This window comes from Caretta caretta, chromosome 2, assembly GCF_965140235.1.
Source record: "Caretta caretta isolate rCarCar2 chromosome 2, rCarCar1.hap1, whole genome shotgun sequence".
Classification (NCBI taxonomy): Eukaryota; Metazoa; Chordata; order Testudines; family Cheloniidae; genus Caretta; species Caretta caretta.
This window is the reverse complement of record NC_134207.1, coordinates 156,499,858-156,525,328: the sequence shown is the minus strand read 5'-3', so window position 1 is coordinate 156,525,328 and position 25,471 is coordinate 156,499,858. Positions and strand designations below refer to the sequence as shown.

At 46.7% G+C, this 25,471-nt stretch overlaps 1 protein-coding gene and 1 long non-coding RNA gene across 6 annotated transcripts in view; one reads left to right on the top strand and one right to left on the bottom strand.

Moving 5' to 3' along the window:
* RECK (reversion inducing cysteine rich protein with kazal motifs) overlaps positions 1-25,471 on the top strand; it is a 139,001-nt gene that overhangs the window by 99,188 nt on the left and 14,342 nt on the right. For all 4 annotated transcript variants that reach the window (XM_048839399.2, XM_048839398.2, XM_075125512.1 and 1 more), the window contains 2 exons: positions 1,140-1,350; positions 7,635-7,708. In XM_048839399.2, the coding sequence (XP_048695356.2) occupies positions 1,140-1,350; positions 7,635-7,708 (285 nt within the window). The remainder of the gene's footprint in view (positions 1-1,139; positions 1,351-7,634; positions 7,709-25,471) is intronic.
* LOC142071125 (uncharacterized) lies at positions 1,312-23,879 on the bottom strand. 2 transcript variants are annotated; one of them, XR_012667113.1, is made up of 4 exons: positions 23,773-23,878; positions 20,326-20,404; positions 17,516-17,614; positions 1,312-6,920 (listed from the first exon to the last, which is right to left on the bottom strand). It is a non-coding gene; the product is annotated as an uncharacterized LOC142071125 (long non-coding RNA). The 2 variants fall into 2 exon arrangements; XR_012667114.1 differs by lacking the exon at positions 1,312-6,920 and adding an exon at positions 8,629-9,160 and having other exon boundaries at positions 23,773-23,879.

Here is a 25,471-nt window from a genome sequence, read left to right as displayed (position 1 = left end):
GATTCAGTAGATCATAACCTTTACAGAAATATGTTACATGCATATATAGCATAAAACATATTCTAGCTATGTCATATATACATTCATAAGCATATTTCCATAAAGACTTATGGGGGGCACCGTCACAACAATATCTATTTTTCTGACATCGTTTAATATACATTTAACACGGTTCATTGTACAATTCTTTACAAGGTGCACAAAGATCAAATGTCCATGATGATGTCAGCTACCTCTGACGCTGCTGGCAGAGGTATTATTGTCAGGGCTGTAGTCCCTAGCAAGGGAAGATGTTGGGCTTGTCTCTCTTTTTTCCCCCACTTAAGAGGACTCTGAAGATAGAGTGGGGTCACAGCTTATCTGGGAGTACTCTGGGGGGACTTTGAACTCAATTCACTGCTCCCCTTGGTCCAACAATTTGAATTTGTTGGCTTTTCGAGTACATTGTATGGCCTGTCTGTCTCTTACACTTTTCCTGAGTGTTGGTTTGTTTACATTGGTTTTCTTTTGGGGATTTATTGTTAATTGGCACTAGTTCAGTTGGAAAATATATGTATTTATTTTTATGGTTGTTTGTATGTATGCCTAGAAGGTGTGATAGGGACATTTCTACAAACTGTAATAAACAAAACACAAATGAAAACAACAACAACAAAACCAAGCACCAAACAGATATACATATGTTGGGCTGAAATCTGTAATAACAGTAATAAATTTTACTCCTTTGAAATAACCTTGTGTTTATAGTTTTTCTAAACACTTTATTTTATAAAGTAATTTTAAGAACATTAAAAACACATCCAGAATTTGCTACGCTTCCCCCTTTTTTGTTGTTTTAGTGCTTGTTTCTGAACCTCATTTCCTTTCCCTTAACAGAAGTAAATCTTAGGTGCCTCTTAAACCTACAGTATTTATATTCTTCTGTTGTCTTGTCTGGTAACTTATTCCTTTTGTTTATTGTCAATTGCATAAAATTGCGTGGGCTATCTGCTCTAGATTTCCATTACTGATTTTTGACACACTTTACTTGCATGAGCAGTGTATCCCTATCAACTTTAAAACTACTGTAAGGTCATCCTGAAGTCTTATCTCCAGTGTAAATAAACCAAGTGTTTTTTTCTTTACAAACTCTTTTTCAGCCCTTCTGCAAATCAGTGGAACCAGTATGTGGACATAATGGTGAAACCTACAGTAATGTGTGTGCTGCCTATTCTGACCGTGTGGCTGTGGACTACTATGGACATTGTCAAGCTGTAGGAGTTGTTTCAGACTATAGTTTACAAACAGAATGCACCTCTGTTAAATGTCCTCCTCTTTCTGCAACTGGATGCAAACCAGTTGTTGCACCAGGTATGTTTGTTGCTAATGCTTAATCAAGGTATGAGAGTGTCTGAAGGCTACTCATATAAGCATGTTGGTGTGGATCACAATGATATATTTGAAAAATATATTTTATTCTCTGTGTGTGTGTGTGTGTGTGTGAGAGAGAGAGAGACCATTACAAGACTTATTCTGAGGACTTAATTGGGACTTACGTGGTGCATAAGCCTTCTAATAGACCTTTGTGCAGAGAGGATTTCATTAATATTGAGATGTGCCGTCAGAGCGGTCTCTGTTTCACTAGACACACCTGGTGCAGATGAGTGACTTTTCCAGTGTATAGCCAAGAGTGGGGTTTGAATATGAGCTAGCTGGCTGAGACTGAGCTGACATAAGCTATGTTCTGCTTGTGCAGAATCTGTTGCTATGCCCATGGTCTGCATTGGTTTTCATTTGGTTTCTGTGAGAAGTTAGGTGGTGTTTTTAAGATGTAATGCCCTAAATGTTTCGAGTCCTACTTCTTTGAAGGTTGCCTCTTTCTTAATGTGATCCCTTTGCAGTTGTAATCAGCTGAAGAGCTCAAGTTTATAGACCCTGAGTTAAATAGTAGGGGGCTTGTCATAGGGCATTTTCAGTGAATGGTGTTAAACTCTGCAACCTACTGGTCTTACATATCCCTAATTTGTTATCGTATTGTATGGTAATGTCTTCCTAAATCTGCACGTAACCTGCAGTTATTGCTGGAAGATGTGTGAACTCCCCATTCATTCCAGTGGAGGGCTGATTTTGAAACCTAAAAGATGACTGTTCAAATGTTAACACTCTTAACTATGTTTCACTGCTGACGTTTGATCTCTTACGTCTTTCATATCTCACATGGAGAATTTAATAGCAAAATAAATAACACATGGGCCACTGTACTGATTGTATTACTCAGTTTCATAATTTATGGATTCAGAATCTCCATTTTTATTTATTTATGGGGAAAGCTACCACTGAATTTCCAGTCTGCTGTGGCAAAAGTCACAATCCAGACAGATCCAGCTTACTGCAGAATATGCACGTCTGTAATTAGACACACACGAAATGCATATCATGGAATATAAAATCTGTCCTTCTGCATTAGAGTTCAGTTTTAGTCAGAATGTGCTTTGTATTGAACTAGTGCTTCACTTATAATATATAAATATTTAGCTATTGAAAATACAGCAGTTTTCCACAATCTATAATGTGGATACAACACAGCAGTGCCAAACTATATTTAAAGTAGCAACAGCAGACAACTACATTTTTGGGACAAGAAAGAGAATGTGCTTTATTTCAAAGGTAGAGCAGAGGAATGATAAAACACCTAGTCACAAGGTAAAAATTTCAGCCACCATGCTAAAACCATTTTAAAGATTTGCTGTTTCTTGTGAGATCCAGAGGCTTCCCACAAAATGTCTGACTTGTGTACTAAATTTGAGTGACTTCAACCTGATGTCTGCAGGACATTTTTATTGAATGTTATTTCTTAAAATCATTCCAGTTATTGCATTATCCTTGGGTATGTAAATAACTAGTGTTGGACTCGGTTTGAAGACTGAATCTTCCTTCCCATCCTAGACTTGTCCCCCTCTCCTCCAAAACACAACAGTACCTGACCAAATTTTCCTGCTTTCTCTTCACTCAGGGCCCTTTTGTTAGACATACCTTTTAAATTAAATCTCTGTATCCCAATGCCAGCTGCTTCTGCAGTCCACTCTTGTCACTGTTTTTATATTGTGAAATGCTCCTGTGTTCAGTGGTGTGTTTTCACCAGGTGTCTCTGGGTAGTACTGCAGAGAAAAAGGCTTCATATTCGTAGCTATCAACACTAGAAAATATTGTGGGGAAGGCAAGGAATTGGGGAAGCTTTCATAGACCTGCTCCTTTTACATTTAGTAATTTATGGGAAGATAATTTACAATGCCAAAGAAGTCCAGGATCCAAAAACTTCATGCATTTCATTCTCATACTGCCACTGATCGGGAACATGGTCTGTCTGCTTTTAGTATTGCACATGTAGACATATGAATTTGACTTATTTGCTAAGAAGTCAGGTGGGCTCTGGTGAAAGGGTACCCTGGCTACAGTAAACAAGAAGTTTGCAGTAAGGGCTTAATATTTCAAGATTCTAAGAGGAAGCTGAAAATTTAGAGATAATCATTAAGGCCAGTATTTTCCAAAGTCGGTGCCTAAAATTAGACTCTCAGGCTTAGTCTACACTAGCAACTTATGTTGGTATAACTGTCACTCAGGGGTGTGGAAAATCCAACCTACCTTCCGGTATAGACAGTGCTACATTGACAGGAGGCTTCTCCCGTTGACATAGCTACCGCCTCTCGGGGTAGCCCTCCCACTGGCATCGGTAGTGTCTTCACTGAAGCACTACAGTGGCGCAGCTGCATCACTGCAGCCTTTTAAGTGTAGACAAGCCTCATGATCCATATTTAGGTATCTAAACAAGTGACCTGCATTTTCAAAGGAGCTGAGCACCCAGCAGCTCCCACTGATTTCAATGGAAAGAGGAGCTGCCAGTTCCTTTCAGCTAACATGACCAAGATGTGTTTGGGCAACAGCATATCCAGATGTGTCATAGACTGATTAGCTGAGTGGTACTGGTGGTTTCTCTTTCTTCCTGCCCAATAGGCAGGCTCATCTTCTCTTACTGCCATCTGTGATGTCTCTCTCGATAGATGTACATGTACTTTAGATATGTGCTAATGCCATTCCTTCTCTGAACTTGGTTGTCTGTTGTTTGTTTGTATTGTGATAGTATAGCTCCCATCAGGGGTCAGGCCCCATTGTGCTACACATTTTACATGCACAATAAATGAATGGATAGTTGTGTGTGACAGGAGGGTATATTCTACATAAATTTCAGCAGTGGTTATTGTGATGGGTTCGGTTACAGAGACCCCCTTGGGACTGTCACCTGAGGTGCTGAGACTACCTTTGAGCCCGTTTTCTCTGCCAGTTTGGGCCTCCAGAGCCCTGCCTTGTTAAGCCAGACACGCAAGCCTGCTGCAGCACAGACCCAGGGTCTGAACCACACCCCCAAAGCTGCAGACTTAACTGAAAACAGCTTAAGAAGTGCTCCTGTCTCCAGCACGCAGACACCCAGCTCCCAATGGGATCCAAACCCCAATTAAATCCATTTTACCCTGTATAAAGCTTATGAGGGCAAACTCATAAATTGTTTGCCCTCTATAACACTGATAAAGAGATATGCACAGCTGTTTGCTCCCCCAGGTATTTATTACTTACTCTGGGTTAATTAATAAGCAAAAGTGATTTAAGTGGGATTTAAGTGGTTTCAAGTAACAGACAGAACAAAGTAAGTTACTAAGTAAAATAAGTCAAAATATGCAAGGCTAACTTAATACACTAAGGATCTAGTTACAATACTAACTTCTCACCTAGATTTTTATCTCTGGTACAATCCCTTTCAGACCAACGTTGTAGTTTATGGCCTGGGTCCAGCAATCACTCACACCCCCGTAGTTACAGTCCTTTGTTCCAGTTTTTTTCAGGCATCTCTTTGGGGTGGAGAGGCCATCTCTTGAGCCAGCTGAAGACAAAATGGAGAGGCTTCCATGGCCTTTTATATTCTCTCTTGGGGGCAGAATCCCCTTTGTTCTTCTGTGCAAAATCACAGAAACAAGATGGAGTTTGTAGCCACCTGGGCAAGTCACATGTCCATGAATGATTCAGCTTTTTGCAGGCTGACGCCATTGTTTACATGTTAGTTTGAATGTTCCCAAGAAAGCTCAGATGTAGATTGGCATCTCCTAAAGTCCATTGTTAGTTAAGTACTCCCAGTTACTTAAATAGCCCCTTCACAATATACTGGCCAAACCTCCGTTTTGTGTTTCCTACAGCAAACACTTCAAATACAAGCATAAAGCCAACTCTAATAACTTCAGATATAAAAATGATACATGCATACAGATAGGAGGAATATAGTCAGTAGACCATAACCTTTGCAAAGATATGTCACATGGCATATCTAGCATAAAGCATATTCCAGTTATATTTACACTTATAAGCATATTTCCATAAACATATAGAGTTCAATGTCACAGTTATATAATAGGATTCTTACTATCCCTTCAGGCAGGTTTGTAGTCAAGCAAATTAAAATGTTTGTGTCTCGTGTGTGTGTGTGTGTGTGTTGTACATATAAAATTTAACAGTGAATGTAGAATATGGCTACATAATAGATATCAACGTTTATTGTCTTGCCTGGAGAGCTTCAGCAGAAGGAACCATCTGAAAGATATGAGTATTCTCCTTTAACTGCCAAACAACTTTCTAGAGATTTTGGTGTGTGATACATATTTGTCCTCATTTGTTGCCAAAGAGTCTTGGAAATAACTCTTATGTCCAAGGATAATGTATGTTTCATTTTCAATAATAAAAGTATTGCTAAATATTTTGCTTATGGAAATTTGTGTGGAACTGTCATAAGTTGTACCCTAGAAATCTGAGCTTTAGCAAACAGTCCCCTCTAAGAGTTACTTTAGGAAAGCTCACATACTCAACTATTCTTCTCTAGCAAGATTTGTGATGAAAAGCAAGCCTACCAACTGTTAACAGTCACACTAGGTTGCTACCAGCCTTTTCACACAAGTGCAGGATCTAACAGATCACACATGTTTTCATGCTACAGAAACCAAATAATTTAAATATGCAGAAGTAAAACGTTCTCAAAGTGTATGGATTGTAAGGAAGGATGGTCCAATGGTTAGAGTGCTAGCCTGGGATTCTAGAGACCCAGATTCAGATCCCCACTCTGCCGGACTTCTTATGTGACATTGGGCAAGTCACTTAGGGCAAAGTATTTAAAGCTATTTAGGTGTAGATGCCTTAATTCCTTTAAAAATCTTGCCCTAGCCTCTTGGCATGTCTGTGCTTTTGAGCTGGGGGTGATTCCCAGCTCCAGGAGACGTGTGTGCTAGCTTTCATTGAACGTGTTAGCTAAAAATAGACAGTAGGCGCAACAGTGCAAGCGGTAGGAGGGGCTAGCCACCCTGATTACATGCCCACTGGAGATGCTAGGTGCATACACCGGGTGGCTAGCCCCTCCCACCGCTTGCGCTGCTGTAGCAACATTCTGGTTTTGGTGTGCTAGCTTGATGAGAGTTTGCATGTGAGTATGTCTCTGAGTTTCAGAATCACCCCTGCAACTCAAACTGTAGACATACCCTCTTGGTGCCTCAGTTCCCCATCTGTAAGCTGGGGATAATAGGATAAGTACGATCTCACAGGGGTTTTATGAGGATAAATGCATGTAAGATTGTGTGAAGTGCTCAGGTGTTTATGTAGTTGAGACTATTTAAATACCTAAGCTAAATATATTGTGATTTTTTTTCTGAGTGGGACAGAGCCAGAAGTGGGGAAGAGGCTTTGACTTTTATCTAAAGACTGTCTTTAGTCACCCATCTGACTCTTGAATTCTTCTTTGGAGTGTTCAGTGGTAATGGGGCAATTGGGTGGGCTGCAGAGGTGGTGCGGAGGACTGGATGAAGAAAGCTCATTCAGGGAATGAAGTAACAGCAGCTCTGGAAGACAGACACCTGAAGAGGGAGGGGAGAATAGTAGAGTCAGAGGTAGGTGGTAAAACAGGAGCCCCAGGGGAGAGGTGGCTAACAAGGAAAGCAAGTATAGCTGAATATAGATAAATAATGGAAATCTTAGAAGAAATCTGCCTGACAAGCTAAGAACCTAAATCCCAACATGCCATAACTGTATAAACAAGTTAAAATTGTGCATTTACCCTGCAGTCTTTTGATTACACTAATGATTTATGCCATCAAGCTCTTTCCACCTGCATCTATAATGGTTACAATAATCTGGTATCTTTCTTGTTGCTCTAGTTCTCCCTCGCCTCCATTCCAGTAGTTATTACGGACTTTGGGGTACTTTCCCGAGCTGTGCACATGTAGTGTATCTTGCCTTGTGACTTAGCATGTACTTGCATATTTTTGTAGCCTCATAGCAATGTGATACCATATTTAAGTGATTAGAAGTTGATCCTATGACTCCACATTGAAATAGCATTTGATGCATGTGGGATTGGATTGTTTTTGAATTGCAGCTGCTAAACATAAAAATTGCACAGAAATTTCATAACCCAACCACTGACTGGAAAGGTCTGTTTTCATAAAGGAAACTTTGTGTTTGGGAGTTTTGTTACCGTGTATCATTTACCATTTAATTTTGACCTTCACTTGCTTTGAAAGATCTGATTAAAACCCTGAAGTGCACCTGCTTTTGTTTGTGTCATGTAGGAGCCTGCTGCCCACTGTGTGCTGGAATGCTGAGAGTCTTATATGATAAAGACAAGCTGGACACTTTTGCCAAGGTAAAGAACTGTAGCCATTTCCCATGTAAAATGGCTGAAAATTTTGAAGGGCAGTTTGTGACAGCCGGTTGTTTTAAAAAATTGGGAGTATTAACCTCCAAAAATGCCAAATTATTGTGTAATAAACCAGAAAGTTTAAAATACTCTATAATGGTTCCTTTTCATCATCTTTATAATTTTACAGTCTGTTTTAGTCATTGGTATTAAGGTGTAAGAATTGAATTGTAATAGAGAACAAAATAGAGAAGGTTCAAATAAATACTATCATGTGCTCCATACAATTTTACAATAGTTTTGTGATATAAGATTGCAGCAGCTTAAATAATTTAAATTGGGGAAGAAAAATACCTATATCCGTTCTGTACCAGTGATGGGATTGTTCCTTTATAGCTTTCAGAATTTGATGTAGTGTTACTTAATATTTTCCTACTACTGCCTTGGGAAGAACTATTCTATTCTGTTAATATATTTCTCTGTAAGTACCTTTACTCTTATTTTCCTCTGCTTAATTTAACCTCTTTCCTCCTGATACACCTCCTGAAAAATATTCTCTAACTTTGATGGTTTACACTCTTCTGATACTTTAAAAATGTGATAATTATCTAAGTCATTGTTTAGCCAAACTATTCCTGGTTAACTCTTTTTAACTTCCACATAAGACAGATTTCCTTCCCCTCCCTGTGTTCCTTTCTCTAAACCTCCAGTTTGGTAATAATTTTTTCTGCTGTTGAGTGTCCAGAACATTTGAGATGTTGCCTCCCTAATGCAGTGTATAGAGAAGCTACATTCCCTACTGGCCTATGGTGTGATGCCATAAATAACATTTGGTACCACATCACATTGCTATATCTTGTGATAATGATATCTGGTATGAAAAAAGGGAACTTTTTTTTTCCCCTATCAACATGGTGTTTCTCATTTTCAAAAAAGACAACCAACAGATAAAACAGAATAACTCCCCAACAACAACTGAAACATGATATCAATATTTAGACAATTATGTGGAAGCTATGCTAATTATTTACAAGCGTACAATTTCTTCTTGTGATGAGTGTTCATATCCAGGATACAGTTTCTCAATACTTTTCCAAAGTGTCTGCAGGATGCAAACAACCTCTTCTAAACAGTTTGCTTCTATGTGTTATACTCTCTGAGTTAAAGAAGAATAATTACAAAATGGCTTAATGAAAGTGCCAAATAATGTAAATCCCAAATTTGACCCTGTAATGCTCCTCACTCGGGGTTTGGTTGGGAAGCGTGGCCTAGTGGTCATGGGGATTGTGCCAAGGGGATTGTGGGGAGGGGAGCCCAGGACCTCCTACTCCACTGGGCTCTGACTCGGGGTCCTTCGGGCTACCAGTAATCTGGCAACCAAGGCTGCTTAAGGCTGTCCTCCCTGGGCCTCTTCCTCTCATCTTCCCCTGCGGGGTCAGCTCAGTCCAAGGCCTTCACCTGGTGGGGAAATCCAAACCAAAAGAAATAAGAGGGAGATACCAATGTCACAGGATACTTCCCTCTCTGGTTGTCTCTGCTGTGGGTCCTCCCTTCCCTCAAGGAGGGCCCCTTTGGGCAGCAGCGTCAAAACCTTTAGCTTTCCCTCTGCTCTGCTGCAGCTGTGGACTGCAGGTCTGCTCACCTCCAGCTCTGCCACCAAAATGAGCTAATTCCCTGCCTTTTAATTCCTCTAGCAGATGGAGCATTTGCTGCAGGTGTGGTGGGCGGGGCTGGCTGAGCCCAAAATAATCCCTTAACCTCTTGGTGCTCAGTGTGGGTTTTGTACACCACATCACAGACCCTAAAGGGGATCATGAAATACTAGTTCTTCTAGGAATGTCCCTGTGGGTGCTCCACTTTTTGGGGGGTTTGAGCGCCCCTGAGCTTCTAGTCTGAGATTTAAGGTAGCAGTGCCCTGGTTGGCCACGTACGCGCTGCTGTCAGCTCGTGCTGCTCTGAGTGGGTATCGCATGTGCGTAGCCAGCCGTCCCTCAGTTCGTTCTTTGCCGCTTTCTTTGGCTTTGGTCAGAACAACAGCAGAGCCTCAGAATAATCTTCATCAGAATACTTTTTCCTTTCCTTTTTGCCCAAAATTACCCCTTCCCGTTCTCTGCAAGGTTCTTGTCTCTTCCCTTTCTGTTTAAAAACAAACAAAACAACCAACCAGAGACACTCTTCAAACAGCTATGCCTGGCTCCCCAGGCTTTAAACGTTGCCTCACCTGTAGACTGTCAATACCAGTCTCTGACGGTCACTCCTAGTGACCATGCTGCCTGGGGGAGACTCACGTTATGCAGAAGTGCCACCACCGCAAAAAGCTAATGGCAAGGACCAGAAACGCTTGGGAACTCCAGCTCAAACTGATGCTTAAGGAGAAATCCCTGCATCCTGCCTCTGACCCTGAGCAGGGGACCCCTCCCCACCAGCTCACTGACTCACCAACTGCCCTGTCAGACATGGGGTCCTCCTCTAAGACGAGCACAAAGGATCCAGCCCCCATGAAAACAAAGAAGCGGTCTCACTCCTCCCCCCCAGGGAGAATCGCCATGCAAAAAGTGATCTCCGACCACTAAATCCACCCCAGTACCATCGGCACGCAGAGCCTCGGACCACATGGCACCGGGTTCGTCCAGTGCAGAGGCAACCCGAGGCGCGAAAGACCCGGTGCGGTTTAGCTCTCAGACAGGCAGCCACTCATACAGGCAAAACTAAGCCTGTTCTTCTTCGAGTACTTGCTCATACCGATTCCAATTAGGTGTGTGCGTGCCGCGTGCACAGCCATTGGAGAATTTTTACCCTAGCAACACCTGGTGGGTCGGCTGTGGAGCCCCCTAGAGTGGCGCCTTCATGGCGCTGGATATATGCCCCAGCCGACCCAGCGCCTCCTCAGTTCCTTGTTACCGCCAGTGATGGTCGTTGGAACTTTGGAGCTCGGCTTTGCTGCTCTCCACTCTCCCTACCATTTTTCCTACACAGTTTGTCAATAGTTTAATAGTTATAGTTGTAGTTACAGTTATTTGTATTAGTGGGGTTGGAAGGGGTTTCCCTGCTCCCCATCTTTTGCTTGGGCTCATGCCCAAGGCTCTGGGCTTTAAGCCCTGCGGTTCCTGCTCTAAGCCCATACCAAGGGGCGACCCCCATTACTCTTGCCTGAAGTGTCTGGGGGAGTCTTATCAAGCAGACAAGTGCAGGATTTGCAGGGGGTTTCGTCCCTGGACTAAGAAGGAGTGGGACTTTCGCTTAAGAAAGATCCTCATGGAGGCAGCTCTTAGTCCTCAGCCTGCAGCGGTGTGCCAAGACCCAGCATCGAGCACTTTGGTGCGCAGCTCCCCAGCGACAGAGGTAGGAACGACACTGTGATCAGACTCTGATAGAGACCCATGGCACCGACATTCCCTGGCACCGCAACAGACTTCATCAGTCCAGCAGCGCTCCCACTCGCCTGGCCAGAAGTGGCACCGCAAACCGGAAAAGGCTGGCCCACCTCAGCAGGTGCCACCCTCCCTGGATCCGCCCACAGAGCCGCATCCTACAGGGGACTGCCCAGGTGTACAAGTGGCAGCTTTGGCACCACAGACTCCGGCACCAAGAACGGATCCGTTGAGTCCAGTGCAACTGGACTCCCCTACTCGCAGCGTGGTTGAGGTCCAGTTGCAGTCTACTCCAGATACCTTTGTGGCTGCAAGGGATCTGATTGCCATGACAGGCACTGGCACCTGTTCATGTGGCACCATCCCGGGGCAAGCCGGCTCTTATTCACTCGCTGGCACTGTTGGTCGAGCCGCAGCACCGATCCCGTTCTTGGCACCATTCCTGCTCCCGACACTGCTTGCAGTCCCGGCACGGCTCTCCATCACGGCGCTGGTCGTACTCGCGGCACCACTCTGACTCCCGGTGTTGTTCTCAATGCCGCTCCGTATGCCAGTCGCCGTCCAGGAGTAGATCCCGATCCAGACACTGCTCCCGATGCGTCATCGTCGTGGCCTATGTCCAGATCCAGGCACCGGTGTAGATCCCAGCACCACTCCCCAGCGTCACGGTACCGCTCTCCACCATCGCGACATCTATCTCCAGCTTCGTGGTACTACTCTCCATCGTCTCGTTGATGTGACTCGGCGCAGACCCACTCGGCACCACCGTGGCCATCGTGTTTTGCCTCTCGTTCATCAGAGTCGGAGGCAGGGTCGCGTTTCTCAGACCACCGCCACTTGGATCACGGCTGCCTGGACTTGGGCTGGACGTTGGCAGGCACAGGAGCAAGGTCCCGCTCAAGGGTCCACTCAGTGGCCCTTTTGGATGCCCTGGGCATACCAGCAGGTCCAGGGTGCTCCGTCTGGGCTTCTCATTCAGCCCCATCCAAGCTGCGAGTGCCAGAGGCCACCTCCAGCCATCCTACTCCTGGAGGCATGGAGACTGTGATGTCATCCTTCCCGCCTCCAGGCCCTCCTCCAACTCCAGTTCCTGGTCCGGAAACCGAAGTCACGGGCTCAGGGCAACAGGGACCAGCTCAGCAAGAGGCTCCAGATGATCCTCTGCCTCCCTTGGCCTCCTCCTCATCCTCACCCGACGAGGCGGTGGTGGGAACTGCTATATCGGGTCCCCCTCCAATAGATCTCCATGCCCACCAGGACCTTTTACGCAGAGTGGCGTGGAATATGAGCCTGCAAGCACAGGAGGTTATTGAGGTGGAGGACCCTGTGGTTGACATTTTGTCCAGAGATGCTCCATTTAGGGTGGCCCTACCACTCATCCGGACCATTCAGACCACGGCCAGAACAATCTGGCAAATGCCCATGTTCATTCCCCCAACTGCTAAAGGGGTGGAGAGGAAGTATTTCGTCCCCTCCAAGGGATATGACTGTCTCTACACTCATCCACAGCCCTGTTCACTGGTGGTGGCCTCAGTGAATGAGAAGGAGCGGCATGGTCAGCAGGCCCCGGCGCCCAAGTCAAAAGAGGCCAAGTACCTCAATCTGTTTGGGCGCAAAGTCTATTCCTCGGTGGGACTTCAGCTCCAGATCGTGAACCAGCAGGCGCTCCTGAGCAGATACAATTTTAACTTTTGGAACTCCATGATGAAGTTCAAGGAGCTGGTACCTCCAGAGTCCAGAGAAGAGTTTGGGGCCCTGGTGGAAGAGGGCAAAACGGTGGCGTGGACCTCATTGCAGGCCTCCTTGGACACTGCGGACTCTGCCGCTCGGACCCTCTCTTCAGGCATCACAATGAGGTGCATCTCTTGGCTTCAAGCTTCCGGCTTACCACCGGAGCTTCAGCAAACATTGCAGGATCTCCCCTTTGATGGAGAGAGCCTGTTTTCGGACAAGACTGACTCAAGGCTTCAGAACCTCAAAGACTCAAGGGCCATATTGAGGTCACTGGGCATGCACACACCAGCTACTCAGCAGAAGCCCTTTAAACCTCAGCCTCAACGCTCCTATCCCCCTCCTTGGCCGAGGCAGGATTTTTATAGGCGACGGGGGCGTAATGGCAGGAGGAAGTCCTCCAACTACCAATCCGGGCAGGGCCAGGGCCCTTCCAAGCCCTCGGCAGGTTCTAAACAAAACTTTTGAAGGGACACGTGAGGATGATGTACCGGACCTCGTTCAGGATCCTACCCCACCCTTCTTGAATTGTTTATCCCGTTTCCACAGTGCTTGGTCCCTCATAACCACGGACCATTGGGTTCTTTGCACGGTGGAAAGGGCATACTCTCTCCAATTTTCTTTCTCCGCACCCTCCCACCCTCCCTCCTCGTCCCTCTTCAGGGACCCCTCTCACGAGCAACTCCTCATTCAGGAGGTTCAGATGCTTCTCGCCATGGGGGCGATCGAGGAGGGTCCAAGGGAGCTAAGGGGCAGGGGGTTTTACTCCCCTTACTTCCTAACTCCCAAGGCAAAGGGCGGGTTTCGGCCTATCCTGGACCTGCGCGGACTCAACAAATTCATGGTAAAGTTGAAGTTCCACATGCTCTCCTTGGGCACCATTGTACCTTCCCTGGATCCTGGAGATTGGTACGCTGCCCTCGACATGAAGGACGCATATTTCCACATAGCGATCCATCCAGTGCACAGATGCTTCCTCCGCTTTATGATCAACCGCAAACACTATCAGTTCACGGTCCTTCTGTTCAGTCTCCCTACGGCCCCCCAGGTGTTCACCAAATGTATGGCAGTCGTGGCAGCCTTCCTTTGTCGACGACGGATACAGGTATACCCATATCTCGACAACTGGCTCATCCGAGGTCGCACCAAAGAACAGGTACAGTCCCACCTTCAATTGGTCACGGACACGTGTTGTCGATTAGGCCTCCTTTTCAACATGGCAAAGTCTACACTAGAACTGACCCAGAGAATAGAATTCATCGGGGCAGTCCTGGACTCTCTGCTTGCTCGAGCCCTTCTGCTGGACACTCGTTTCCAAGGTTTGGCAAGCCTCACCCGGAGCCTTCAAAGCTTCCCAACCTCGACGGCAAGAACGTGCTTGAGTCTTCTAGGACACTTGGCTTCCTGCACATATGTGACCAGGCATGCCAGATATGGCTCCGCCCACTTCAAGCCTGGCTGGCATCAATCTATTGTCCAGGTCGAGACAGCCTGAACCTGGTGGTCACCATCCCAGAGAGAGTCCTGGCCTCTCTCCACTGGTGGCTAGACCCCAGGGCCGTATGCGAAGGAGTCCCCTTCCACACCTGTCAGCCCTGGGATGGGGCACCCATCTTGGGGACATCCAGAGGTAGGGTCTATAGGCCCCATCTGAGCTCTCTCTCCATATCAACGTACAGGAGCTAATGGCAGTACGTCTGGCTTGTCAAGCCTTTCAGGAGCGGTTGCATGGTCGGGGTGTGGCAGTCCTCACAGACAACACCATGGCCATGTTCTACATCAGCAAGCAAGGGGAGCTCGTTCCTCCCCCCTCTCTCAGGAGGCCATTCAATAGTGGGAGTTCTGCATAGCCCACTCCATTCACCTGGTGGCGTCTTTTCTTTCAGGGGTCCAGAACATGTTGGCAGAACACCTCAGCAGGTCCTTCCACTCCCACGAGTGGTCCCTCCATCTGGATGTCATCCACTGCATCTTCCTAAAGTGGGGGTTTCCCCAGGTCGACCTGTTTGCCTCACGCAGCAATCAGAAATGCCTGGCATTTTGCTCCCTCCTAGATCACTCCCCGGGCTCTCTCACAGACGCCTTTCTACTCCCATGGACGAGCCGATTGTTTTACGCCTTCCCGCCATTTCCCCTTGTACACAAGGTCCTGCTCAAAGTGCGCAGGGACAGGACATGGCTGATTCTGGTCACCCTGGCATGGCCCAGGCAACATTGGTACACCACGCTGCTGGAGATCTCCATGGACGCCCCAGTGCTGCTGCCCCTTTTTCCAGACCTGATCACTCAGGATCACGGACGTCTCTGTCACCCCGACCTACAATTGCTCCACCTCACAGCGTGGATGCTGCATGACTGAGCCATTCAGAACTCCTCTGTTCTCATTTGGTGCAGCAGGTTCTGTTGGATAGCAAGAAACCTTCCACTTGGGCCAAATATATGGCTGAGTGGAAGCGATTCTCATGCTGATGCACTCACCGAGGCACGCCCCCACTCCAAGCGTCAGTCCAAAATGAGTGGCACGATCTCCTGGGTCTGAAACAGCAGGGCCTGGCTATATCATCCATCAGAGTTCACCTGGCGGCCATCTCAGCTTTCCACCCGGGAGTAAATGGCCCATCTGTCTTCGGCAACCCCATGGTCGGTAGGTTCCTTAAGAGACAGGACCATGTCTACCCGCAGGTATGGCAGCCAGTCCCCACGTGGGACCTTAACCTGGTCCTCTCCAGGCTTATGGGGCCCCCGTTCAAGCCGTTGGCCACCTGTTCCCTCCTATTCCTCTCTTGGAAAATGGCTTTCCTCATTGCTATCACGTCGGCGAGGCGTGTCTCCGAACTCAGGGTTCTTATCTTGGAATCACCCTACATGATCTTCCATAAGGATAAGGTGCAGCTGCAACCTCACCCTGCCTTTCTTCCCAAGGTGGTATCGACCTTCCATATCAACGAGGACATTTTCCTCCCAGTTTTTTATCCAAAACTGCATGCCAGTCGTCAGGAGCAGCGGCTACACTTCCTCGATGTTCGTAGTGCCCTTGCCTTCTACATTGAGTGTACGAAGCCGTTCAGGAAAACGACCCAGCTCTTCGTCATGGTGGCGGACCGGATAAAGGGCCTCCCAGTCTCCTCTCAGCGTATCTCTTCTTGGATCATGTCCTGTATCTGTGCTTGCTATGATCTGGCCAGTGATCTGACCCTGCCCCTCACCGCTCACTCCACAAGGGCTCAGGCCTCGTTGGTGGCTTTCCTGGCCCAGATGCCAATCCAGGAGATCTGCAGAGCCACTACTTGGTCTTCAGTACATACTTTTGCTTCACACTATGCCATCGTCCGACAAGCCAGAGACGATGTGGCGTTTGGTAGAGCGGTCCTACAATCCACGGTACTTCACTCTGACCCCACCACCTAGGGTAAGGCTTGGGAGTCACCTAATTGGAATCTATATGAGCAAGCACTCGAAGAGGAAAAGACGGTTACTCACCTTTGTAACTTGTTCTTCGAGATGTGTTGCTCATATCCATTCCAAACCCACCCTCCTTCCCATCTGTTGGAGTGGCCGGCAAGAAGGAACTGAGGGGGCACTGGGTCGGCTGGGGCATATATCCAGCACCATGAAGGCGCCACTCCAGGGGGCTCCACCGCCGACCCACTGGGTGTTGCTAGGATAAAAATTCTCCGACGGCCATGCACGCAGCACACGCATACCTAATTGGAATGGATATGAGCAACACATCTCGAAGAACAACAGTTACAAAGGTGAGTAACTGTCTTTTCCCTCAGAGCCTGGAGAGCTGAAGCCCTCAGCACAGAGCAGTGCTGTGGCGCCACCTCCGGTCAGCCCTCTAACCAATCTAGGTCCAGAACACCAAGATCAGCCAGATCTACTTCACTGGTTGCCTCAGCTTCTCCTGAAGTTGCCGGGGAGGAGCAAGAGGGCAATGAGGACTTAATAGAGCGTGACATCCAACCTCCTACCAATATTTCTTCATCGTCCCCGGAGGATACAATCATGCCTCCCCCTACACCGGCGGACGACTGTAAATCTTTCCAAGATCTGTTCAAGCATCTGTTGATTCCCTAGCCATCTGCTTAGAAGAGCTTCCAGAGACACAGCATAAGCTCACAGACATTCTCCATGCCTCTTCTATGGCCAAGATTGCATTGCCTATTAATTCTGCCATTATGGACCCAGCAAAAATGGTTTGGCAGACACCGGCCACAGCCCCACCCTCTTGTAAACATTCAGACAAGAAGTATTACGTGCCAGCTGAAGGGGCTGAGTTCCTCTTCGCTCACCCTAGCCCAAACTCACTGGTTGTGGAAGCCGTTAATCAAAGGGGAAAACAACACCTGTCTCGTACCACCCCTTATGATAAAGACTGGAAATGCCTTCACCTGTTTGGTAGAAAGGCCTGTTCCTCAGTGACTCTTCAGTTACGCATCGCTAACTACTCCACGCTATTAGCCAAATCCACTCTCAACAATTTTGCACAGATGTCTGTTTATTGAGCATCTTCCAACAGACAAAAAAGAACAATACAAAGCGAGCATCTCAGAAGGTCCCCTGATTGCCAGGACAGCCTTGCAGGCATCACTGGATTCTGCAGACACGGTGGCTCGCTCCATCACCATGTCAGTAGTCATGTGGAGGGCCTCTTGGCTCCACCTTTCTGGCTTCCCCAAGGAAATCCAGGCGACAATCGAGGACTTACCTTTTGAGGGATAGAAACTCTTTGCGGACACCACGGATGCAGCCTTGCATCCACTCAAGGACTCCCGTGCCATGCTGAAAACCTTGGGAATTCACGTACCTGATAACAAAAAGAAACGGCACATTTTACACCCAGCGCTTCCATACTGCTCTGTATACCCAGCCGCAGAGATAGTACTATCAACGTCGCAAACAACATCAGCCAAGATGACTACAGACACCGGGGCAATGCCCCACGTCCCAACCATCTAATTCTAGACAGGCATTTTGAAGTGTTGGTCGAGGGCATGAGAGCCCATCAAATTCCATTGCCACAACCATCTCCTGATTCCAGTCCATTTGGAGACTGCCTAACACCTTTCTATCCGGTCTGGGCAACCATTACATCGGACAAATGGGTTCTGGAAATTATACGCAAGGGCTATGCCATCCCCTTCACCTCTATTCCATCAACCCACCCCCCTTCCCCGTCCCTCTTCAGGGACCCTTCTCACAAGCACCTACTACAGCAGGAAATAAATCACCTCCCACAACTCAGTGCCGTAGTACCTGTACCTCCCAAACATAGGAGGACCGGGTTTTATTCACACTCTTTCCTCACCTAAAAGAAAATGGGTGGCTGGAGGCCCATATTGGACTTGCACAAGCGAAACAAGTTTATCAGAACTCAGTATTTCAAGATGGTTACTCTTGCAACCATAATCCTGGCATTGGAGAAGGGAGATTGACTCTTGACCCTCAACCTCCAGGATGCTTATTTCCATGTTACCATACATCCTGCACATAGAAGTTTCCTTTGTTTCACAGTAGGCAACCTGTATTTCCAGTACAAAGAGCTCCCATTTGGACTTTTCACAGCCCCGTGAGTTTTCTCCAAAATCCTCGCTGTGGTCACAGCCCATCTTCGCAGATAGGGAATAATCATATTCCCCTACCTGGATGATCGCCTGTTGAAAGCTTCTACATACCAATGGGCGGTGGACACTTTGTTGCTCACTGCAACTCTGCTCAGAAGACTAGGCCTACAGATCAATGCCCTAAAATCCACCCTAATTCTGACCCAACAGTTGGAATCCAGAGGTGCCCACCTGGACTGCACCATGGAATTGGCAAGTCTACCCCAACAACGCTTCTTGACATTAACGAACCTCACAGCAACCATACAAAACAGCCCACAGACATCCACCAGGTTATGCCTCCAACTTTTAGGACACATCAGCAACCACGTTTGTTGTAAAACATGCACGACTTCATATGAAGCACCTTCAGGCATGGCTCCATACAGTATACATTCCTCACAGACATTCCATTCACAAGCAACTGACCATGCCCACCACGATAAAGAACTTGTTATCCTGGTGGACAAACCATTCTAACTTCTGCACAAGGTGTCCCGTTCCAACGACACACCCCATTAGTAACGATAACTACAGATGTGTCTCTCCTGGGCTGGGGGGCACACCTGTCCGAACATACCATCCAGGGCAGATAGCCCTCCATGGAGTCCATGCTCCACATAAATCTGTTGGAGCTCCAGGTGGTCCGCAATGCATGCCACCATTTTCTGCCCCTCATTCACAACAAGACATTGCAGATCCTTACAGACAATTTGGCCACCATGTTTTATATCAATCGCCAAGGTGGGGCATGATCTTACCTGCTCTGCACAGAGGCAGTTCACCTTTTGGGAGTGGTGCATCTCCCACAACATAGAACTCAAAGCAGCCTACTTACCAGGAAGCCAAAACAGCACAGTGGCCGAGCTAAGCAGAAACTTCTCCCGGACACACAAATGGGAAATGGGCCGAGAAATCCTCACCACTGTTTTCCAAAACTGGGGTTTCCTCACAATAGACCTTTTTGCAACACCCCACAATATCAAGTGCCCTCAGTACTGCTCCCAGGCAGGACTTGGGGAAAACTCCTTCGGGGATGCCTTCCTCATGAAATGGGAAGCGCCTCTAATGTACGCTTTTTCCCGATTCCTCTGATATCTCGTGTCCTTTATATGATAAAACAGGACAGATCCCGAGTAATCCTGATCACACCAATGTGGCCCAGACAAACCTGGTTTCCCTATCTCAACCAGATCACTGAACATCACTGTGGCCCCTTCCACTCGTACCTCCCCTACTCACTCCAGACTCAAGTCGTCTCCATCACCCAAACATCCCAATCCTCCATCTCAAGGCATGGCTAATTTGTGGCTGACACCTCTGGAGGCAGGCTGTTCTAGAGAGGTCCGGGATATTTTGATAAACAGCAGACGATTTGCCACACGAAAAACATATACTCAAAAGTGGCTTCATTTCTCCATATGGTGCAGAGACAAACAACTCTCCCCTCGAATGGCTCCATTACCCGCAATACTTGAATATATGCTGATCCTAAAAAAATCGGGTCTTTCTATCAGTTCACTCCAGGTACACTTATCTGCAATCACAGCTTTCCATTCCAAAGTAGATGGCCTCACTATTCACACATGCTCTCACTAAACACTTCCTCAAGGGTATACTGAATACTTACCCTACAGTCAGAGACCCTGCCCCTCTGTGGGACCTTAACTTAGTCCTCCGTACCCTCATGGGCAAACCTTTTGAACCTCTGGCTACCTGCTCCTATTACACTTGTCCATGAAAGTTGCCTTCCTAGTCACAATTAAGTCGGCATGACGGGTTGGAGAGCTTGGTGCCCTGATGGTAACTTCACCTTACACCGTATTCCTCAAGGACAAGGTAATCCTTTGCCCACATCTGAAATTCATACCTAATATGGCCTCATCCTTCCATCTCAACCAGCTCATCTACTTACCTGTATTCTTCCCGAAGCTGCACGCTGACAGCAGGGAAACATCTCTTCACACATTGGACGTTCATAGAGCACTTGTGTTCTATATAGATAGAAGAAAGACATTCAGGAAATCTACCAAACTGTTCATTTCCACAATGGAACGATCTCAAGGACTAACCATTTCCAAACAGCGACTTTCAAAATGGACATCAGAGTGCATCCGATTATGCTACCATGAACACGACCTAGAACCCCTCTCTGGTCTTCACACACATTCCACCAGGGCTATATCCACATCAATAGCCTTTCTTAAAGATACACCCATCATTGATATATGGAAAGCAGCTACCTGGGCATCAGCCCACACCTTCACCAGACATTACGCCATAGAGAAGCAATCAGTTGCTGATGCTCATTTCAGAAAATCAGTGTTATCCACCACTCAGTAAATATCTTCGAAGCCCCACCTTCCACTGAAGGGTACTGCTCCATAGTCACCTAAAAGTGGAGCACCCACAGGGACATTTCTAGAAGAAGGAGGAGGAGGAGGTTATTCACCTGTGCTAAGGCTCAGTCCTCCCTCCAGTCCTTGGTTAGTGCCCCAGCAAGCTGTGATTCCATCCTATGCTCCAGGGTTGAGATGCCTAATAAACCCCACTTGTTGATCTCAATCCATACATTGACTTTTTCAGAAACGGGTAGGAAGGAGCTATCACTTCAGAGATGAGACATAAATCTCCCTCTCCTGGACCCTCAGAGCCAAGACACAAGAGTGTTAGACTCATCCCAAGCTCTGCAGCTGAAGGGCAGCCTTATTATGCCTCAGTATTAGTAATGACGAGCGCCTATAGTACCAGCTAAATCTGCTGCCTGGTTTCCTTTGACGCTGACCTTTTTGGTACCCAGCAGCTTGATACCTGCAGCTCCCACATGTCAGTGGCCAGCATCTTCGTGCGTACTGTCCCTTTTTGGAGCTTAAGGTCTATAAGCACAGAAGCCTGGTCTACACTGGAAAATTAGGTCGGTTTAACTATGTTGACGGGGATGTGAAAAATCCACACCCCTGAGTAGTATTGTTAAGCCAGCCTAAGTCCCTGTGTAGACAGTACTAGGTTTATGGAAGAATTCTTCCATCGACCTAGCTATTGTCTCTCCAGGAGGTGGGTTACCTGCACAGATGGGAGAATCCCTCCCATCATTGTAGTTACTGTCTACATTGAAGCGCTACAGCAGTGCCGCTCAGCGGTACAGCTGCACTGTAGACAAGCGCAGAATAGTCTGTGGACCCAGTCAGCAGTGCTACCTAGACCTCCAGTCACCAAAACCACAGTACCAATACAGCTGTTGGGACATCAGCATCATCTACGTCCCTACCCAAGTGCAAGCGATGCAAGAGCATCTTAGCACACCAGAAAGACTAGCCGCACCTGCTGGAGGAGGTGCATTACTTTTAGTCTTCTGACCTTGGTCATAATAAAGGCTCAACTCCTTCTCCTTCTCCCCTTCCGCTGCGTGGGTACCACATGGAGTCAGGGAGGGACTCCAGTGATCTCTCTTGAAGCAGTAAAAGGCTTGGGGCTCCGGGACAGGCTCTTTGGTACCCTCCTCTGTGTCAGAACCTAGGAGAAAGAAGGAGCATCGCTCCTCTAGTAAAAGGAATTTTCTGCTAGAAATTCCCAGTAAAAAAGAAGTCCAAGTCACCTCACTGCTCCTGATCTAAAGATGATTTCTTGGCTCAAATCAGGTATGAGTAGAGCTCTGAGGGAGTGTGATGTCAGAACTCTAGCACCGTCTCAGGAATACCAGAGTATCAGGGACTACCTTGGCACCAAGCACTTTGGTACTGACCCCTGTGATCCCAATCTCTTTACTACTACTTGCTTTGATGCCAAGTGCATCAATACTGTCTGCACTGAAGTTTATAGCACCATCATTCTCCATTCTGAAGTAGTATGTGGTCCTGAGGGATCTTCATGTCACTGATGAGCTAGACTCTCCACTGCTTTCTACAGGACAAAATATCTCAACCACAATGCTGATGGCCCTCCACTTTGGCAGTACTGCCTGCTAGTTACATCTCAACTAATGATGCAGCCTAGCAACCCCCGCTTCAGAAGCCCCTCACATTAGGTTTAGAGTGCTATTTCTCTTCATCAGAGTCCCAACACAGTAGGAAATATTCATTGGAGCCCTCCGACTATTTGATCCTTTATTAGTATGAAAGAGGGCTTCATATATACCTAGATTATATGCCTACTGTTCTATTCCCTATATAATCTGGTACCTTCTTCCCTGGCCCCCAGACCCTTTTCCATATAATATTTAATCAGGGCCCTATTGGAACCCCTGGGGTCTTCACCATACAAGGCACCACACTTCATCACCACTTTCCAGGGTTAGAGCCTCCTCTCCTGCACCTTCCCAGGGAGCTTGGAGTATTAGCTTGAAGCTCCTGAATCTGACATCTGCTCCCTCTCCCTTACCCCCCAAGGAGTTATCTGAGGAGAAGCGGACAGAATAGCGGACAAAACCAGTTACTATATTCCTTTCTTCCCCAGATAAGGCAGTGGTCACATCTACACCACCTCACAGATGACAAAAGAGCTTCCAAGACCTGCTCAGGCACACAGAAAATCTATTGAAATACCAATGGAAGTGGTACAAGAGAGCTCCTGTAGGCTCTTGAATATTCTTCATGTCTCTGTGCCTGTCATAAACATACAGCTAAGGATAGCCTAGAATTCCTTTCCGTCTGTAACTTGACCCCTCTGCCTTCAGGCAGAGAAAAAAAAACCCTCTAACTGCTCTCAGCAAAAACCTGTTTCCAAGCAGCCAAAAGGAAAGAAAAATTTGTCCTTTTTAAAATCCTGCTGTGCTTTTGGTTCAAAAATGATTCCACTGCTCTGCCACCATGTCAGGGTTCGTTCCCCACTCTGAACTCTAGGGTACAGATGTGGGGACCCACATGAAAGACCCCCTAAGCTTATTTCTACCAGCTTAGGTTAAAAACTCCCCAGGCACAAATTCTCTCTTGTACCTTGGGTTTAAGTAACGCTGCCACCATCAAATGATTTAACAAAGAACCAGGAAAAAGGACCACTTGGAGTTCCTCTTCCCCCAGCAATCCCCCGCAAGCCCTTACACCCCCTTTCCTGGGGAGGTTTGATGATAATATCCTAGCCAATTGGTTACAAAATGATCAAAGACCCAAACTCCTGGGTCTTGGAATAATGGGAAAATCAGTCAGGTTCTTAAACGAAGGATTTTATTTAAGGGAAAGGTAAAAGAATCACCTCTGTAAAATCAGGGTGGTAAATACTTTACAGGGTATTCAAATTCAAAACACAGAGGATTCCCCTCTGGGAAAAACCTTAAAAGTTACAGAAAACAGGAATAAACCTCCCTCTTAGCACAGGAAAAATTTACAAGCAAAACAAAAGATAAACTAATCCGCCTTGCCTGTCTTACCTATATTGGTTTCAATATTGGAGACTTGGATTAGGATGGGTTGGAGAAGATGGATTTCTGTCTGGCCTCTCTCAGTCCCAAAAAAAGAACACACACACACAAAGAGCACAACCCCCTCCTCCCTGATTGGAAAGTATCTTCTTTCCTCATTGGTCCTGTTGGTCAGGTGCTAACCCAGTTATCTGAGCTTCTTAACCCCTTACAGGTAAGGAGGAATTCTAGGCTACCCTTAGCTGTATGTTTATGACAGTGCCATTCGTATAGCACTGCCCATCAACGAAGTCCTATTACAGTCATCAAAGCATAGCTGGCAAACATCAGCATCAGGAACTACAACCTCTAAAAAAGGCAGCTAGGAGGTACCAGGTGCCACCCAGACAGTCTAAGTATACACTCACCTAGTACCTGGCTTGCCACTGATGTGGCAGCTAGTTAAAGGAGCAAGCAACAACAGCCTCCAGAGATAAAGAAGCAGCTTGATATGTTTGGACATAAGAGTTATTCATTTGCCAGCCTGCAATTCCAGGTTGCTAATTATCAGGCATTACTTTATGAATTGCCATAGATTCTCAGACTTTACTGACAAACTCCCACAGAAATGCAGGGTGAGGAGTTAAAATTTTCTGATGGACAGCTAATGTTGGTAGGGAGTTGCTCTATAAACAGTCTGCTGGATTTCTACCCTTGCTCCCCCTGATTTGGGAATCACTTTCATTTTTTCAAAATGTCAGAACCTCATAACACCAAATTTCTGGGTTTTATACACTGTCAGATACTACATCTGCCCTCCACCCCCTACCCCATCTCAAGGACCTCACTCATGAGAGACTTGCATCAGGAGACAGAGTCACTTCTGTCTCTTGGTGCAATAGAAGAAATTACTCTACAGTTCTGGGGGAAGGACTTTTATTCTAATTATTTCCTTATAATGAAGAAAAAGGAAGAATGGCACCTGATTCTGGACTTGAGGGGGCCCAACACCTTCATCTGGTGCTTCAAATTCAGAGGCATCCCTAGCCTCCATAATTCCATCATTAGATCCACAAAACTGGCTTAAAGTATCAGGGGGTAGCAGTGTTAGTCTGTATCCAAAAAACAACAAGGAGTACGGTGGCACCTTAAAGATTAACAGATTTATTTGGGCATAAGCTTTCATGGGTAAAAAACCACTTCTACAAGATGTTTACTTTTACATTCTTCGAGTGGCTGTGCATATTCCCACTGTGACAGACCCAGACCAGTGGGGTACAGGAGTCTGGTAGAAGGCAAATATATTGGCCACTGGATGAACAGTTTTCTGTTTTCTGAGTGACCAGAGCAGGGGCTGCACTAGAGCAATCAAGAACCTGCTAGAACCAGTTAAGACAGGCATGCTAATTAAGACACCGGGAGCCAATTAAGAACATACTAGAATCAGTTATGGTAGGCAGACTAATCAGAACACCTGGTTTAAAAAGGACCTCCTATTAGTTAGGGGAGGGTGTGCAAGGAGCAGGGAGTGAGAAGGTGTGCTGCTGGAGGACTGAGGAGTACAACCGTGATCAGGCTTCAGGAGGAAGATCCTGCAGTGAGGGTAAAGACGGTGTTGGGAGGAGGCCATGGGGAAGTAACCCAGGGAGTTATAGCTGTCACGCAGCTGTTACAAGAGACACTGTAGACAGTTGCAATCCACAGGGCCCTGGGCTGGAACCCGGAGTAG